The sequence below is a fragment of the Muscardinus avellanarius genome (genome assembly GCF_963383645.1).
Source record: "Muscardinus avellanarius genome assembly, chromosome: 3".
In the NCBI taxonomy this organism is placed as follows: Eukaryota; Metazoa; Chordata; class Mammalia; order Rodentia; family Gliridae; genus Muscardinus; species Muscardinus avellanarius.
In genome coordinates this window covers 46,778,256-46,798,187 of record NC_137788.1, presented here as the reverse complement: position 1 = coordinate 46,798,187, position 19,932 = coordinate 46,778,256, and the positions used below count along the sequence as shown (strand labels likewise).

The following is a 19,932-nucleotide window of genomic DNA, read 5'->3' as shown; positions in this document are numbered from 1 at the left end:
TCACTTTACCCAGTGCACCTTTTTCTCTCGGAGATAGCTCTTGCAAAAAGGGGAGGATCTTACACAGACCAGAAATACTGGTTTCAGGGCCGTTACAAAGTACCTGCAGTAAACACAACAAAGAGAGGGGCTAATTAAACTATGACCTTAGTCATCCATGCACTTTACCAACAACATTCAAGGTGAACCTTTGGATATGAGTGAACATTAAAATGCAAGCTTAGCAAATGTATTTGGTTTGTTCCTTTGTTTTGCAGTACTGGTATCTTCAGGATTAAACTGATGTTCCTTAATGGGGCATTCAGGTTTATGCTCCAAGGATGGTTCTAACTTAGCTTTCTAGCCTCATTTCCTACCACATCTAATCACCCTCTTCCCCAATACATGAGCTACACCACCAGTACTATTTTATTTTTATTTTGAAACAGGGTCTAAGTTGCAGGGGACCTAAGTTCCTAAGGCTGGCCACAAACCTACAATCCTCCTGTCTCAGCCTCCCAACTACTGAGATTACAAGCATGTGCCATCATACCCAGCTTACACGAGGCTCTTTTAGCCTGAGTCCATAAAGCACCTGCCTTTCTCTTCTCCACTTTGCTCAAAGTTAGAAAGAAGTAGTCTAAGAGTCAACTTGCTAACCCACTGAGGGCACCCATGAGCACTGCGGAATCCCACGGCTGCTCCCACTGACGACAAAGATGCCCTCTTGCAGCAAGGCCACTCTAGTTTACCAGAGTACTTTTTTTGGTACTGGGGATTGAAGCCAGGGTCATCCTACCTCTGAGTTATACCCCAGCTCTTTTTTATGTCTTGAAATAGGTTCTCACTAGGTTGCTTAGAGTCTTGCTACATTGCTGAGGCTATCCTTGAACCTATGCTCCTCCTGTCTTGGCTTCCCAAGTACTGGGATTATAGAGGTGCACCCTCATGTCTGATTTACCATAGCACTTTGACTCCTATTCACTCACTGACACTCAAAGGCCTACAAAAAACATTAGGTAAAAGTTATCATTCCTGTTTTAGAGATGAGGAAAGAGCCCCAGGCAGGAATAAAGGTGGTCTGACTTCAGGAGCCAAGGCTCTATCCACATAATGGTATCAGGGGCACAGGCACAAACATAAAGGAGGCCCACTCCCAGCTGCCTGTAGGTACAAAAGCCAGGCAGCTATTTTTTTTTTTTTTTTTGTGTGTGTGTGTGTGTGTGTTTCTGAGGATTGAACCCAGAGGTGTTCTACCACACCACAGCCCTATTTTACTTTTGAAATAGGGCCTTGCTAAGTTGCTGAAGCTGGCCTCAAACTTGTGATCCTCCCTCTCAGCCTCCCAAGGACTGGGTTTGCAGGTGTGTGCCACCATTCCCCGCTAGCTTTTCTCTTCTGAGACAAGCCCCGTTCACTTCCCCTGGCCTGGGGTGTCACAGCTTCAGTGAATGGGCAACCTGTTTGGCCAGAGGCTCAACTTAATGGGCCGAGTCCGTCCCCATGGCTCCTGTCTCATACAACTCGTGCCTGTGCTAGAAAAGGGATGGAGTGCAGGTGGTCACTGAGCAGAGGAATAAGGAGCTGGTGCACTCCTGGACAGGTGCCTGGGTGTCTTCCCTGGGTGCTCACCTGGGGTGCTGCAGCACCTGCAGCAGGGTGCTCTGGGGAGCCACCTGGTACAGTTCTGCCTTGTCTTTATCCTCAAAGTAGACCTGCAAGATTAACAAAGCTAGCATCAGAAACAAACAAAGGCTTCAGCAGCACCAGGCCTGTGGAGGCTAGACCCAGGGAAACCAAGGACGGCCCCGGTTACTGTCTGATTGCCTCCTTCACACAGCTGCAGCTGAGCGCTCTCATTCAGTCCTCCTGACACTGTAAGGATTATCAGCCCCAATATCCAGACAGAACCAAGGCTAGCGAACGGAAATGTCTTGCCAGTGGCACCCAGCTAGTACAGAGAGAAGCCAAGGCTGGAGCCTGGGCCCATGCACTCTCCTCATCCCTAAGGAATTAGTCCTAGACTCATCAGGTGTGGGGAGGGAAACGCCATGGCAGCCAAGAGTAAAGGAAGAATCTGAGCAGGGTGAGAAGGACGTCTGCACAGGGAACGTCAAGCCAAGGCAGGTGAGGAGGATGTATGTACAGGAGGGCTGGACCAGAGGTGGGGATCCAGGCCAGGAGCCGGCCAGCCTGAGTGGGGTCAAACGGGCTTGTCAGATGGTTCCCGGTATGGTGCATGAGGAGCGTGTCCACGCAGGGTGGCCGAGCTTCCATGTGGGGTGTCGGCTCCTGCATAGGCTGGGTAAGGCCCCACGCTGCAGCCTCACATGGAGAGCCAGGAGTGCAGGAGGGCTGAGGAGAGGGGTCTCTGGTGGTGACGGGAGAAGGCTGACCAAACGAACACATATGGAGGATACTAAAGTCACATCACAAACACAGGCAGAAAGCGTGTCGGCTGGTGATAACTCGTTTTTACGTGCACACACACACACACACACTCTCTCTCTCCTAGCTCTGAGGCACTGAGCCCCCTCCCCTGTTTAACAACACATCTACTGCACAGAGCTCTTGGCTTCTAAATACCATTCACCACTAGAAAAAAACAGGGTTTCTTGAAAACAAATTAAAAAAAACAGAGCAAGAGACTGATTTTAGAGCTGGGGCAAAGTCAGCACAAACTGAACATGAAACACTTGTGCCAGAAAGCAAGTGCTTAAAAAATGAAGGTAGCCAGGCGTGGTGGTGCATGCATGTAACCCCAGTGCTTGGGAGGCTGAGACAGGAGGATCGCACAGGTTCAAAGCCAGCCTCAGTTACGTAGTGAGGCTCTCAGCAACTTAGTGAGACCCTGTTTCCAAATAAAGTATAAAATAGGTCTGGGAGTATAGCCCGGAGGTAGAAAGGCCCCTGGGTTCTATCCCCAGTACCACACACACATACACACACACAAAAAAGAAAGTAAGTTGAAAGGGCACAGAAACAAATTTGAAGGCATTACCATTGGTCAGAGAGCAAGGATAATTGAGCATAAAATAAACAATCTTCATAATTCACTGAACAAGAGGACACCATACACCCACTAATCCAATTAGGTTGGAGGTTTGATTAGCAATGTGATATTTACATCATCTCAAAATACTTCCCTATTAAATACGTACCAATTACAAAGAAGAGTAATTGTGAGATAGAGAAGCGCGGCAGCCCCTCCTCCACCAGGTGATGGGACGCATGAGAACACAGCATCAGTTCTGTGACAGTCCAGCCAAGCATGCCTGACCCCAATTTAGTTCAGGATCCATGAGGCAAACCACATGGACAAGCACTCCACAAAACAGTTTAAGAGAGGAAAAGGTGGAGGAAAGTCCCAGGAACTCTTCTGTGACGGGGCAGACCAAAGGATATGATCCTAAATACACTGAATGTGTGTGTGTGTGTGTGTGTGTGTGTGTGTGTGTGTGTGTGTGTGTGAGAGAGAGAGAGAGAGAGAGAGAGAGAGAGAGGGGGGGGGGGGGGGAGACACTAGAGAGACTACTGGGGACTGACCAGGAGGCATTCTACCTCTATGCTATACCCCTGCCCTATTTTATTTTTATTTTTATTTTTGAAACAAGGTCTCACTAGGTTGATGAGTGTTTCACTACTTGCTAAGTCTGTCCCTAAACCTGCAGTCCTGTCTCAGCCTCCCAAGGACTGGTACTACAGGCATGTGCCACCATGCCCGGCCACTGTGTAATTCTGAGGAGTCACTGCAGGCTATGAAGAACATTCCTGGGGCCGCGTGTGGTGGCACACGCTTGTAATCCCCGCACTTGGGAGGTGGAGACAGGAGGATCACGCAGGTTAGAAGCCAGCCGCACTGGCTTAAGAGACCCTGTTTCCAAATTAAAAAGTATAAAAATAGGTCTGGGAGTGTAGCCTGGAGGTAGAAGGGTTTCCAGGAACCCCAGTACCACATACACACACAAAAACAAAACAAAACAAAAAACAACAACAAAAAAAACATTCCTGGACAATCTGTGGAGCCTGATGGGGCCTGAGCACTAGACACTAATGGTGTGTACTGGTTAATTTCCTGACTTTGATGGCTATTTTGGGATTATAAAAAAAAAAGTCCTTGTTTATAGGAAACACATACTAATTCAGGGTTGTTGAGACAGCCATGCACATTAACATCTTAACTCTTAAATGATTACAAGACCTTTTTTTTTTTTTGCCCCTTGGTACTGGGGATTTAATGCAGAGGACTTCTACCTCTGAGCTACACCAATAGCCCTATCTTATTTTTAGTTTGAAACAGGGTCTCACTAAGTTGCTGACAGACTCACTAACTTGCTGAGGTTGGCCACAAACCTGCAAACCTCCTGTCTCAGCCTCCTGGTACTGGGATCACAAGCATGGTCCACCATGCCCAGCAAGATAAATTACTTATACGGTAAATTATAGGGTTTCTTAATCCTAACAATGGAATATTATTCAGCCTTAAAAAGGATGGCTGACACATGCTAAATATGACACATAATATAACACAGATGAACTTTGAAGACATTATGCAAAGTGAAATAAGCCAGACACAAAAGGACAAATACTATATGAATCCACTCATCTGTGATTACCCAGGGTAATCAATCATATTCCTGGAGACAGGAAGCAGAGTGGTGGTTGCCAGGGGCTGGGGAGAGGGAAAAATAGGGAATTACTATTTAATTAGTGGAAAATTTCAGCTTGGGATGATGAAAAGTTCTAGAAGGGATGGTGGTGATGGTTGCAAAACATGCATGTGCTTAATGGCACTGAATCTCATGTATGTATGTACACACACACACACACACACACACACACACACACACTCTTATCTCAGTCTTTTTTGTAGTGAGGACTGAACCTGGAGCCTTATACATGCTACGCAAGTACTCCACCACTGAGCCATACCCTCTGTCCTATTTTGCCACAATAAAAAATTAAAACAACAGCCAGTCTCTCGCCCCCTGCTCCCTCTCCAGAATAAAATCCCACAGAAGAACAAAATAAAACTTCACTTACCTCCAAATTATCTGGGCAGTACTTTTGCTCTGAATCCCAAGAGGGTGTTTCACCAAACATCACCATTAGATGATCAATAAACCTAAGGATGTAACATGTACTTTCTGGGTATCAATAACTCATGATCTACTTTTCCAAATCAGTCCCTGGATACCAATTCTCAGAGATAAAACAAATGTATAAAACACAATGCAAGCTTAATCCACTTTGACAGCAGTGCCAAAAATGCATATGTCTATCACTTGTTCTATAACATATATATATATACATATGTATGTGGTACTGGGATTCCTGGAAACCTATCTACCTCCGGGCTACACTCCCAGACCTATTTTATATTTTATTGGAAACAGGGTCTCTTAAGCCAGCGAGGCTGGCTTCGAACCAGCGCGATCCTCCTGTCCCTGCCTCCCAAGCGTGGGGATTACAAGCGTGTGCCACCACGCCCGGCTAACATAATTTTTTTAAAAAACAGACTCAGAGTTAAAAATGTTTCTTACACTTAGCCACATTCTAAGCATTACCCCCGAAATCACAAGTTAAATGTGATATTTATATTTTCTAACAAGCATACATTTAAATCACTACGCATGTACTACCTCAAATTTCTGCAGATATGTACTGCTCTCTGGCAAACGCTCTACTGTGGTGTCGATTTCTAGTCCAGGAGGTGCAAAGTCAAGACTTGGGCTTGGCACTACACACCTAGTTAAGAAAGGTTCCACCAGCTAAAGGACAAAGGGGCTGCATCAAACCAGACTGTGTGAAACCCACTAAACTATTCTCTTCCCTTCACAACCCAAACTCCACCCATCAGGACAGCAGGGAGAGCAGGCAGCAAGAACAGAAGCAAGGCAAGCCAGTACCTGGAGTCCTCGTGAAAAGCAGAGATGAAGTCTGACTGGGAATGCTCCGGGTACAGAAGGAGCACAGGCCAGCTCAGCCTGCCCTGGTCATCGAGACTCAGCCTGGCTCCGCAGGGGTTCTCAGAGCTGAGCCCATCCAGGAACACCTCACCCAGACCTTCCAAAGCTGATTCTTCATCCTCACCAGCAGCTTCAGACACAAGCCTAATGTTCCTAGACTGGATTAAGACAAAAATGCACACACATCAAAAGCCTTATTGTGTGGTATGATGTCAATCCATTCACTGAAATATGGAAATCCGAATGATGTGAGCTCCCTGAGGACCAGCTCTATACATGATTCATCTTTACTATTTCTGAAGCTCAGCACATAGTGTCACCTGTTTAACTCACCTTCACCTGGGTCTTCCATATGCTGGGCCATGTCATAGAGAAGAAGAGACATGGTCCTTTGCCCTTAAGCCTCTGGTCTAGTGGGGAGAACAGCTATGGAAATAATTATAATAGAAGGTAAGAAGTGGATCCGTGGAGCTGTGTAAAATGGAATAATTCAGCCTGGGGCTGGAGGTGATTGGGGAATGCTAAGCCTTGAACAATGACTTTATTTTTTGTTTGTTTTTACGGTTCTGGGGATTGAACCCAGGGGCATTCTACCTCTGAACTACACTTCCAGCCCTATTTTTTAAATTATTTATTTTGAAACAGGGTCTCACTAAGTTGCAAAGGGCCTTACTAAGTAGCAGAGGCTGGCCATGAACCTGTGACCCTCCCATCTCAGTCTCCCAAGTACTGGGATTATAAGCGTGCACCACCACACCCAGCATTGAACGAAGACTTTGAAAGGAAAAAAGTTGTGGGAAGGGGTTGGGAGAACACTGCATTCCAAGGAACAGCATGTGCATCAAGAAGCCAGGCGAGGTGGTAGACACCTGTAATCCCAGTTCTTTGGCGGCCAAGACAGGAGAATAGCCAAGTTAGAGGACAGCCTCAGTAACTCAGACTTTAAACAAGTTAGCGAGACTCCGGTTTGAAACAAAAAATAAAAATGGCTGGGGGGTGTAGCTCAGAGGTAGGACAGAGGTAGAATGCCCCTGGGTTCAATCCCCAGAAACACACACACACACACACACACACACACACACACACACACACACACAAAGAGTATACCCTGTATGGAGATGTCAAATGTTTCAATTTGGCTAGAACATGGGATATACTACAAATAATGCACACTGGCTTAATACTTTTTTTAATGGTGCTGGGGATTGAACCAGTACCTTTACCTCTGAGCTACACTCCCCAGCCCTTTTTATTTTTATCTGGCAACAGGCCTTGCTAGGTTTCTGAGAGTCTCGCTCAGTTGCGGAGGCTGGCTTCAAACCTGCAATCCTCCTGTCTCAGCCTTCCAAGTACTGGAATTGCAGGTGTGTGCCACCATGCCCAGCTTAATCTTTAGTGTCTCAAAGAAATGAGTTTCAATCAGGATCTGAACAGTTAAGGTCACCTCTTACATAAGTGTGCTGAGGTTCCTTGGCTTAGCAAATGAGGGAAAATAGCATGCAATCAAAATTATTATCCACCAAAAAAAGATGGCGAACTTTTTCTTAAAGAATTAGACAATGTGGGCCAAAGAGTTTTTGTTGAAATTAATCAACTGCCCAAAACACCACAGATGATGCATAGACAAACGGACAAGGCTGTTTCTCATGGAAGCAGTTTGCTGACTCATGCCTTAAACCATCAGTAAAATATGGCTATGTGTACCATTAAGAGCAGTTCTTATGTACAATGAAGTTTAAGATGCAGGGCTGACTAAAGTAGAAAACCAATTATTTTCAAAATTTTGTATTTATACAAATATCTGGGCATTTCAATATTATATATTTTTTAAAAATGACCAAATTCCTCACTAAGTTGTTCTTTCATGGTGCTAGGGACTGAACCCAGGGGCATTCTACCTCAGAGCTGTACCCCAGCCCTTTTTATTTTTGAAACTGGGTCTCATTAAGTTGCAGAGGGCCTGTGTTGCTGAGGCTGGCTGTGAAACTGTGATCCTCCTGTCTCAGCCTCCCAAGTACTGGGATTACAAGTGTGCACAACCTCGTCTGGCCCAATCCCTCACTATGAATGAGGTCTAGATGGAAAATCTAGAGGGCTCCATTCTATTTAGAGTGTTAATATATGTTAACAGACTGCTATTGGGAAGGACAGGTGGAGTGCATTTTACTAGTGCTAAGTTCTCAAAGTCAATAAATAAATGGGTGCATAATTCAACTGAACAAACAATGAAACCAAAAACCTATCCCAGGCTCTGGACAGGTGTTATGTACCTTGTGGAGACAAAGCAAACTCCACTGGGTAACTTGCTGGGTACCAGGGTTCAAGCAAGATTTAGGTCAGACTACATTCATTTCAAAATGCAGGAAAGAGAAGGTAGGGGGTGAAGGACTTTATGGTTGTTGCTAATAGTTAGAGGAGCAACATCCTAGAAATTCAGACTTTCTCAGGATGCAGAACAAAACTGTGGTGAAGAGCAAGGTCTGAGCTCTAATATCCTCATTAGCTACATGAAGTTTTTTCTTCACCTCTCTGAGAAAATTTCATCAGCTAGCAAAGCAGAAACAAAGACCCACCTCAGGCAGCTGCTGTGAAGCTTAAACAAGAGAATGTAGCTGGCATGGTGGCACATGCTTGTAATCCCAGTACTTGGGAGGCTGAGACAGGAGGATCGCTCAGGTTTGAAGCCAGCCTCAGCTACTTAGTGAGAGTCTTAGCAACTTAGTGAGACCCTGTGTCCAAAACAGGTCTGGGAGTGTAGCCCAGAAGTAGAAGGCCCCTGGGTTCCATCTCCAGTACTACACATAATAAATAAATAAACAAACAAACAAATAGACAGACAGACAAACAAACAAGAAAGAGAAAATTTAGCCTGGAGCAGCACTCAGTATGTTCCTGAGACCAGCGTGCCCGCACAGCAGGAGAACTGACTAAACTCAAGGTCTGACTCGAGAGCCCAGGCTCCTTGGTCATACTGCTTCACCACAGCAGAAAGAAAATGATCGGTCATCCAGTTGAAGCGTCCCAGGAAAGGTTCCCAGCAGGCTTCACAGGATTAGAGGGCTGCACAAGACTGGGGGACCCAAGGTTTAAGAGCTCACCTTGAGAGCCTGGAGTAGAGCCTCATTCTGATTCTGCTCCTTCTTTTCTTTCAGTTTTGCTTTCCTCATATCCCTCTGTTCAATTCGCTGGAAATGAAATTCAGATGCATCAATAGTATGGAACTTGCCTCCTCTTCTCCCATCCCAGCCTGCTCCTAAATAACTCTCTCTGGTATCTAGCCAGCCCACACTCCTGTGTCAGGGGATGCCAGTGGCTGATTCGGCTTAGTAAACATGCACATGCACAAAGCAACACCTAGATATCAGACTCTACATCAGCAAAAAGCTGAAATCTAGTTCCTGTACTGAAGGAGCTCACAGTCTGCAAGGGGTACAGAGAAGTGAAGAACCAAGTGGACAGGTACGTTCTGCGTGACTCTGGGGTGTGAACCAAGTCCTATGAAACATAAAGGGAGCAGCTGACTTTGTCCCACTGCAGAGGGGGGCTTAGATGGACAAGGAAGTGCCACCAACAGAGGAGAAAGAGCATTCTCCACAGGGACTCATGAGGGGCAGACCAGCACCCTCGGGGAATCCTCTGCTGTGGCTGTAGTATAGGATAACATATTGGAAAATCTATTGTAAGAACTTATCAGACTCTGCCTTTTGCACAGTTATAACACAGGAGAGAACAATACTGACATGTTACTCAATCTGACAGAGATATAATTCAGATTTTGTTTCCTGAATCTCCCCAATACTAGTCGATCCTATTTTCATCCTTAGGATTACAAATTAATAGAAATCATCAAATGTTTTCTGCAAAGGGCAAGACAATAAATATTTTAGGCACTGGAGACCATATATGGTCTCGGTTGCATATCATCTAGTTGTTTATAACCTTTTTGAGAATGTAAAAAACATACTCAGTTCACAAAATGTATAAAAGCAGCCTTAGGCTGGACTTGGACTGAGGGTCAGTGTACTGACTCCTGCTCTAGCATAGAGAACCAACCAGCTTCCGTCTTCTCCACAAAGGCGAACACAGATCTTCCGTTGTGAACATAGTCTACCCTCTTCAGGGAGACAACGTGTGATATCTCTGGCTATTCCTTCTCCAATCCACTCTACCAAGGGAGAACTGTGAAAATCCTTTCTACTGTTAGAAGTTTGATCACACTTTCAAAGGTACCCCAAGCCCAGGACATCACTAGGACTTCCCAGTTAAGCCACGCCTGACCAGTGCGTGGGCCATATCATGACCTGGATGCCGCCCAGGTTGTTTTTACTCTGATGTACAAGATGAAATGGCTGTGGGTGCATGTAACTTCCTGCTGTCCTACCCTTAAGCCTGGAATCTCAGTAAGACAGAGAGAATGGGATGTCCTGAGTACTGAGACTTCAGGCATGTACCAATAGATCTAGCCTGTGCTACCTTTTTATAAAATAAACTTTGTTGAAATACAATGTGCAGGGTTTAAGGGTATAGTTTTAACAAGTGTACATACCAGAGGAACTCTGAACTGTGAAGTATACTTTTTTTTTTTTTTTTGAGATAAGGTCTCTCTGTGTTGCCCAGGCTCGTTTCAAACTCCTGGGCTAAAGTGATCCTCCCATCTCAACCCCAAGTACTAGAACTTCAGGTGCACACCACCATGTCCAGCTTGTGGTACCTTTTTACAAAATGAAAAAATACCAGTACTCTGCTGTCACCAACCTTCAGCTTGTCTGCTTTAGCCCTTATTTCCAGAAGCTTCTTCTCCTTGGCATCTATCTGCAGCCCCTCATCACACCAGCTCACTGCCTCAGGAAAGTGTTTTAATTCCAGATGGCACAGGGCACCTGCAGAAAACAGAGCCCTCAAAATCTAAGGAAGACATACATAAAAAGCCCCGCTTTGAGTAAAAACTCCCACCCACGCCAGCCACCAGCCAACCAGCCAGACCCAACCCCTGAATGGAAAACAGGATAAAGCTCTCTGTGTACTTCAGTATCCAGGCACGGTATTTTCTGTCTGAAATGAGAACTATTGTTAAGTGTCCTTTCAGCTCAAAACTCCCATTAAAAGTAGGAAGCTGGGCTGGGTGTGGTGGCGCACACTTGTAATTCCAGCATTCGGGAGGCTGAGACTGAAGGACTGAGGTTCGTGGACAGCCTCAGCTACTTAATGAGGCCCTCTGCGACTTAGTGAGACCCTGTTTCAAAATAAAGAATAAAAAAACAGGACAGGGGGTGTAGCTCTGAGGTCAAATGCCCCTGGGTTCCATCCCCAGACCCACAATAAATTAAAATAAAAGTAGAAAGCTGGGCATGGTGGCGTACACTTTTAATCCCAGTACTTGGGAGGCTGAGACAGGAGAATCACACAGGTTTGAAGCCAGTCTCAGTGAGGCTTACTTAGTAAGGCTCACTTACTTAGTGAGGCTCTCAGGAATTTAGTGATACCCTGTTTCCAAATAAAATATAAAATAGGTCTAAGAGGATAGCCTGGCAGTAGAAAGGCCCTTGGTTAGAGCCCCTGTCTGTCTGTCTGTCTGTCTGTCTGTCTGTCTGTCTGTCTCTCTCTCTCTCTCTCTCTCTCTCTCACACACACACACACACACACACACACACACACACACACACCAGAAAGCAAAACTGCCCCACCAATGTAGTAGCATGACCCAAGAAAGATTCTTCTAATTTTGTTCTTTATAGCCATACAGGCAGTTTCAGCTGCCTCTACAGAGTATCTTCCCAAGGTCACATTATAAGGAAAAACCGACAACTGAAACCCGGACTACAGACTTCCAGCCTGACTAAGTCCACACGACTACACTCCGTGTGTCCATCTTTACTCAGCACCCTCTTTCTCTAAACAGACCTACTTATCACCCCCTCGCCAGGAACATCTAAAGAGACATAACTCTGATAAAGCATTTTAAGCTAGTCTATGGGAATGTAGATAAAATTAATATATGATGAATAAATTAAAGCTTGTAAAGCACTTATGAGGGTCTCAAATAAAAGGTGAAATGTAAAAGTAATAAAAACATTATTTTTTACATAGAAAGGTCAGATTACAAAAGAGAAAATAATCTGGGAACATCTCAGCACAGAGTTATCAGCAAAGGTCCCACAACTTATCTCTTAATTAACATTAACATGGCATTTGAAGATCTTACCTTGCAATCAGCTAATTTGGAAAAATACCAGAATGTAGCTTTTGGAACTGACTTATTTTAATTAATTTTATTCTTTATTAACTTTAAGAGGAGTTTTAATTTCTATACAAATTCTTAGAGCATAAAGGATTAGATTATCCTTAGAAATGTTTTCACATGTGGCATGCTGCTATTGATAAGAAACAGGAACTTAATATCAAGACTACAAAAATAACATGACTTCATTAGTAGCCTAGTACCTTGCTGTCAAAGCTTTAAATGTCAATTTCTGATGCAGTGAATTCCAGCTTTTCCATAATGATAACCACACTCCAGTTCTACAAGACTTACCTCTTATTATTGCTTTGAGGTGGCAGGGTTTTAGCTTTCTGGCAGCCATCACATCATTGAGAGCAGAACGAAAATTGCCTAACAAAATGCCATTTAGAAAAAGAAAGAACAAGTTTGGGGATCAAAACATTTCCAAAATCTTGTGTGCACTGACAAAGACATTCTTGTACCATCCTGGAGAAATAAAAATCAGAGCAACGATTTTTAGAAAAATATAGTCACACTCATCAAGCCTTCAAAAATGCTTATAACATCAGGCAATCCACAGAAGAACTATAAATGGCTAGTAAGCATGTGAAAAGATATTCAACATCACTAGTGATTGGACAGGACTGCAGGTTCAAGGACGGACTCAACAACCTAGACAGACCCCGTTACAAAATAAAAAATAAAATAGGGCTAGGGAGTGTAGCTCAGAGGCAGAAAGTCCCTGGGTTCAATCCCCAGTAAAACACACGACACACACAAACACATCAACAGGAAATTGGTAAAAATGAAAACCAGATAATATCCACTATTGGTGCAGACATGGAAAAGGGGCACTCTCAAGATAAACTAGAGAGAAAATTAGCATGCACTTTGTGTATACACTTTGACTCAACAATTTTCTTCTGAAACATTATCCTCAAATAAATTTGTATAAAAGTACAAGAGTATATGTAAAAGTACGTTAACTATAGCATTACTTTTAATTTTAGAAGCTTGGAGATAACTCAAATATCTTCAATTTAGTAATGATTAAATGAGTTATGGTAAATTCATACTATTGAGTAGTATGCAGTCATTAAAAATAATGAAATAAGGTGGGCGTGGTGGTGCACGCCTGTTATCCCAGTACTGGGGAGGCTGAGACAGGAGGATCACAGGTTTGAGGCCAGCCTCAGCAACTAAGCGAGACCTTGTTTCCAAATAAAAAATAAAATAGGGCTGGGGTGTACCTTGAAGGTAGAATGACTGAGTTCAATCCCCAATATCACGAAAAAAAATTTAAAAAAGATGAGATAGATATGAATATAAGAGACATAGCAGGATGTCTTTGCTATACTGCTTGCTATACTGCTTTAAAGGGTGCTATTTCATAACCAAATATCTAGACCTACCCACAGAAGTATATATTTGTAAGTGCATTAAAAAAAAAGAGATGCAATCATACTAACACCCCAGTTATCCAAATTAGGAGGTGGGCAAGAGACTTATACTGTATTACTTAATGTAATACTGTACTTCTAGTTTATGCAGTGAATATTACATAATGATTCAGTATTCTTTCTACCCCTGAGCTACAGCTTCAGCCCTATTTTATTTTTTTTGAAACAGGGTCTCACTAAGTTGCTGAAGGCCTAAGTTGCTAAGGCTAGCCACCGTGAAACTGCAATCCTCCTATCTCAGCCTCCCAAGTACTGGGATTACAAGTGTGTGCCACCATGCTTGGACATTTATTTTTATACTGGGGACTGAACCTAGGGGCACTCTACCACTGAACTAGATTCCCAGCTCTTTCTTTTTTTTTTTTTTTTTTTTTTGTTGTTATTGTTGTTTTTGAGACAGGGTCTTGCTAAGTTGCCCAGGCTGACTTTCAACTTGTAATTCTCCTATCTCAGCTTCCCAAGTACTGGGATTATAGGTATGCCCAACTTTACCTCATCTAACTTACATTGTTGTTAGGCGGTCACATGAGCTAATAAATTTGAAAGTTTTTTGAAAACTGTACCAGTAACATCTTGTTTCTGATTATTAAGCACCTGCTCCTGTAGTATCTCACATAAACTTTGATTTCTCTTGCAAGATGCTTTTAGTCTTATTAGCCTTATACGCCACATTCCTGAAGTCCTCCACCGGCACAAACTATGTAGCTCTTGTTCACAGTGTCGTACCTAACACAATACCTGCTTCTGAATGAAACTACCTTAGGGAAAGATAGGTCATACGCCTCTATGACAGTGCTTCACACACAAAACAATTCCACTGTTTTCAAGTGAAGAAAACATACTCCTCCCAAAGTTAGGGGCAAGTTCTAATCCATATTCTGGCATTCATCAAAAGGTATTTCTCCAGGCTTAATGTGAAATGAGGGAGCTGCTGGCCCAAATAATCTCTAACACGCTATATCATTCTGACTTAAAAATTTTTTCTAGCAAAACAGACTGAGGGAGGAAACACTTCAAGCAGACCTGGCTGGGGAGAAACTGCTCAAATGGTGATAAACCCTTACAAATTTGGTCCAGCTACACTGCAAGACCTGCTCTCTACTGGACCCTCAGTAATGCTTGATCACTGCCAGGTCCTTTCCAAACTCCGTAATAAGAAATGAGGATTTAGTATGACCGAGACTAGTCACCAGCAATACTCAGTCAGCATTTCCCAGTATCAGCTCTGCCAAAGAGCATGCACAGGGTTAGTGTTACCTAAAGACGGGGGCGATAAAACTTGCTGTAGTGTCTTTATAATGCTAATATGTACTGCAAGCCTCCAGCAAAGCAGTAGCATTTTCAAAACTTCCTGATCGAAGAAATGTTCCCTTAGATTAATACAGCTTCTTTCACCCAAAGAGCTCTATTGCCTTACTCTATTTTTTTTTTTAAAGAACAGAAGCATTTGGGCTAAAAAAAATTAATATATGAAATACCTTACCAGAGTGACCAAGTTACTTTTTTGGTCGAGCTAGTAAAATTATACAACCCAACCTGTTTCTCTTCTCACCATATCTACTTGGAAGATCAGAATTCAATTACAGTAAACTATCTTTAGTTTAGGTTTCTGGGATGAATAGCTCCTCTTTCTCTGCTACTCTCAAACCCTTCACTAGAAATTGGATGGCTTTTGACATAAGTAAATTCCTTTTTCTTTCTTTCTTTCTTCCTTTTTTTTTTTTTTTTTGTGTGTGTGTGGTACTGGGAATTGAACACAGAGCATTCTACCTCTGAACTATAACCCCAACCCTATTTTATTTTTATTTTAAAACAGGGCCTCACAGGAGGATTGCGCTAGTTCAAAGTCAGCCTCGCTGGCTTAAGAGACCCTGTTTCCAAATAAAAATATAAAATAGGTCTGGGAGTGAAGCCCGGAGGTAGAAGGGTTTCCAGGAACCCTAGTACCACCAAACAAAACAAAACAAAACAAAAACAAACAAACAACAACAAAAAAAAACAGGGTCTCACTAGGTTGATGAGCATCTCATTACGTGCTGAGGCTGTCCTCAGACAAGTAATCCTCCTGTCTCAGCCTCCCAAGTACTGGATTACAGGTGTGTAACACCATGCCCAGCTAAGAACATTCTTTAGAAAGCACTTAATAATTACCCAGATAGTACTGTGCTGCTGCCCGGTTGGTATAAAGTACAGCATTCAAATCAGGATCTGCACATTTTTTCTTTAATCCTTCAGTGTATGAAATTACAGCTTTCTTATAGTCTTTCTCTTTAAAGTAATCATTTCCTTCATCTTTATAGGTCTTGGCTTGTTCTGCAAAGAGGATAAATAATCACTATTTCCTACTTTTTTAAAGACTCATTAAAGAGATTCTAAATCATGCAACAATAAAATATATGATAAACCAAAGAGAAGACACAAATAGAGAAAGGACACTCACAATCAGCGCTGTGATAAAAATGAGTATTGATATAAATGTCATGCAAACCTAATGCTACAATTGTTCCAAATATCATACAAGGTACATTACTAAGCACCACAAAAAAAGAAGCATAAAGGAAAAAAGCATAATTTATTCTATCTTATGAAAGCAGGACCTTTTTAATTACTGAGGAAATGGGGGAAACTTACAATTGCTTTTGCTTATGTTGCTTCATTCTCTGGAGGGCAAATTCCCCTCCTTACCTAATAAGAGCCTATAAAATTGTTAAGATTCAGCTCAAATTTCTGACTGACTGAGCCTGCTCTTGCCTCTTTGATGTTCTAATAGACCCACTACACTTATCACACATTTGTCCCGATTCTTCAGGATAATTTACCCTCTCACTGACCTTTGAGGGAAGGAAGTGAGTCATATTTGCTCCCATATTTCCAATGCCCAGCAATCAGTAGGTACCCAAAGAAGTGAGTGTGGAGTGAAGAGAGACAAATTAGCTGCAACTAACTGCTACTTATAAATCAGAACCTCTGCTCATGCATTATCTCAATTCAATGAAGATAGACAGCAAACACTAGTCATGTAAGATACCTTCTGGAGATCGTTCCTCATCAAAAATTATTGACTGGAGACAAGCCAAGTCAGGATTCTCCTTGGGATCAATTTCTGATGGTGCTTTCTTCATAAATAGAGGGATCTTATCAAATTCCTGGAGTTTAGGAGAAGAATTAACTATGAATAAGATTTGTGGGGGGGGGGGTGGCACACGCTTATAATCCCTGTAAGTCTTGGGAGGCTGAGATGAAAGGATTTCAAGTTTGTGGCCAGCCTCAGTAACTGAGACCCTATTTCAAAATAAAAAAATAAAATAAGGTTAGGATTGTAGCTGAGAGGCAGAACACCCCTGGTTCAATCTCCAGTATCACCAAAAAAGAAAAAAAAAAAAAATCGGAGTAGATCCAATTCTGGACTCACCACCAAAGTTTTCTTACTTATCATGATTTGCAAACCATGATTAGCTGTATCTATACAAACCTGTTTCCCTTTTGTAAAAGGAGAGTGTAGGACACTGATCTCTAATTATTCTTTCAGTTATCATATTCTACAGAGCAGTAGTAATTATCACTCCTGACTTCAATCAATATGTCACTTCATCATTGCCGCAACCCCACGTGATTGGTGCTGCAGATACAGCAATTTTACAAATGAGAAAACGGACCAGAGAAGTTAGTCAACTAATCCATTGTCAGAGCCAGTAGGTGGTGGAATTACAGGCCTGACTGAACCCTGTAGTGTGTGTGTGTGTGTGTGTGTGTGTGTGTGTGTGTGTGTGTGTGTGTGTGTGTTCCTGGGGATTGAACCTAGAGGTGCTCTACCACTGAGCTACACCCCCAGCCTTTTTTTAATTTTGAGACAGGGTCTCGCTAAGTTGCTAAGACTGGCCTCACACTTGCGACCTTCCTGTTTCAGCTTTCCAAGTACGAACCCTGTACTCTTAAATGTACTGACTTCTTGAGAAGACCCTCAAAACCTCGAGGCCGACTGTTAACACTTCTCTGGAAACCACTCATCCGGGGCCGCCACCCGGCCCTGGGCGAGGGGACGACGCCCCCACGCAGTGCGGGGCTCCCGGGACCGCCCACCTCTTCCCACTGGTCCTCGCGGAAGCCGCCACGGTAAGGCTGGCTCTGGAACTTTTCCAGAAACGAGTCCATGGCGTTGTCGTCGGCAGCGTCAGGCTGAGACAGGTCCATAATTGCTTCCGACTTTCCCACTCTGATCCTGGGGACCGGAAGCGCGCTTCCTCTTCCGGCGGCGCAGGTCCCTTCCCTCAATCCTCCGGGCGGCGCCCGCCCGCGCGCCTCGGGTTCCGCAGGCCCGGGGGCGTGGCCCACCCGCGAGCCTTGGTCCAACCCCGTGCTGGATAAGCTCCTCCCACGCTCTGGTCTCCCCTCACCCTGCCTGGACCCCGCCGCCCCGAGTGCTTTGAGGGTGCTGAATAAGCACAGGCTCCACCCGGCCCGCGCTATCACTTCACTCCATTTGTTAATACGCATTTACTAAGCCACCTTCTGTCATCTCTCTGGGTCCTGGGCTCACGGTGGTAGACAAAATAGATAAAACCTGACCTCTAGGAGCTGACAAAGTAACAAGGAAACACATGGACAGGTGAGCTGTGACAGTTTGTCAGGTGGCACAGAGCTGTTGGAGAACAAAAGAGGAGGCCTGGCTAGAAAGGAAGCGTCTGGGAAGAGCATTCCCCATGAAGAGGGCTGGCAGGGTGCTTGTGGAACAAGCAGGAGCGCTCTGAACAGGAGGCCAGGTGGCCGCAGCACCTGAATGGGGCAGGGACGAGGGGCTAGTGAGGTGGGACGGATAAGGAGACAGTGACTGCAAAGACTTCTCTTTTCCCCAGGATGGGAAAGCTCAGGTATGCCTATTTCTGAGCTTAACCAGCCCCTTTCCCCCATCCCTGGGATGAAAGCTGGGTCTCCAGTTCAGATGAAGCAGGCCTGCTTACCCAGCTGCTATGGTTTTCTGCAACCACCTGGTTGCCCAGCAAATGGCTGCCATAGCTTTAGGGAGCTCATAACCTCGTCTAAAGTGAAAATCAGATCACTAGTAGACCATTCTAAACCAGCACTGTGTCACAGTCTGTGCAGTGGGGACACAGAGGGGTGAGGTCCAGGGAGGCTGCACATAGGTGATGCAGAGATGAGACACAGGTGAGGAAGTCTCTCTGCACATGGATGGGACCTGGAGGGAAGCTGGGAACTTCAGGCAGTGGTTGCCCATATGTGGAGAGGTATGGAGGTGTGCAATAGCTTAGTGTGATGGATTCTGCAAGAGCTAAGAGCTAAGGCCAGCAACTTGGCATAGGTGCGAGGACCTGACTGCCCCATTGACCTACATCCTGCAAAGAATAGCCAGCCACTGAAAAGACCTAGAGAGCTTTTTCTTCAGAAGACCTGGGCTGCCAGGTGACGGACCAGTGGGGAAGGCTGGGTTAAGAGATTTGAAACAGGCTTGGTCACTATTTGATAAGGGGATGCAGTAGAGAGCAAGGCTAAAGAGTGCAGGAGGGATCATGAGCCTCCCAGGGCCAGGACTTTTTTTTTTTTTTTTTTTTTGGTGGTACTGGGGTTCCTGGAAGCCCTTCTATCTCCGGGCTACACTCCCAGACCTATTTTATACTTTTTATTTGGAAACAGGGTCTCTTAAGCCAGCGAGGCTGGCTCCAAACCAGAGCAATCCTCCTGTCTCCACCTCCCAAGCGCAGGGATTACAAGCGTGCGCCACCACACCCGGCGGACTGTCTTTATCTTCTAACTCTCCACACCAGCAGAACACATTGTGTAGTGCTCCCTTTCCTCCAAAGCAACCCTTATTTATTTGTTTATTTATTGCAGTACTGGGGATGGAACCCAGGAGCATTCTACCTCCAAGCTATACCCCACCCCTATTTTTATTCTTTGGGGAAAAAAAAGAATAAAAGTAGTAGCTGAGGCTGTCCATAAACCGTGATCCTCCTGTCTCAGTCACCCAAATACTGGGATTATAAGTGCATGCCACCATGCCTGGCTCTCCTTTTTTTTTTTTTTAAAAACACTTTCTCCTCCATCCTCATCCCCTAATGTTTTTGTCTTTTTTTTTTCCCCTTCTTCATTGACCTTTTTTGTAGACTAGGAATTGATTGCAGGGGCATTGTACATTTGAGCAACACCTCCATCCCTTTTCATTTCTTATTTTGAAAGAGGGTTGCGCTAAGTTGCTAAGGCTAGTATGGAACTTGTGATCCTCATGTCTCAGTCTCTCAAGTGCTGGGATTACAGGCATGTGCCACCAGGCCTAGCTGACCCATCTCTC

At 44.2% G+C, this 19,932-nt stretch overlaps 1 protein-coding gene across 1 annotated transcript; it reads right to left on the bottom strand.

Moving 5' to 3' along the window:
• Window positions 1-17,819, bottom strand: TTC4 (tetratricopeptide repeat domain 4; the record flags this gene model as incomplete). Its single annotated transcript, XM_080691126.1, has 10 exons — window positions 1-103; window positions 1,612-1,694; window positions 5,023-5,104; window positions 5,889-6,106; window positions 9,047-9,133; window positions 10,704-10,828; window positions 12,481-12,558; window positions 15,780-15,941; window positions 16,657-16,774; window positions 17,709-17,819. 10 exons carry the CDS (start codon window positions 17,817-17,819, stop codon window positions 1-3), a joined length of 1,167 nt encoding a protein of 388 aa, XP_080547252.1.
• Window positions 17,820-19,932: the final 2,113 nt, after the last annotated feature.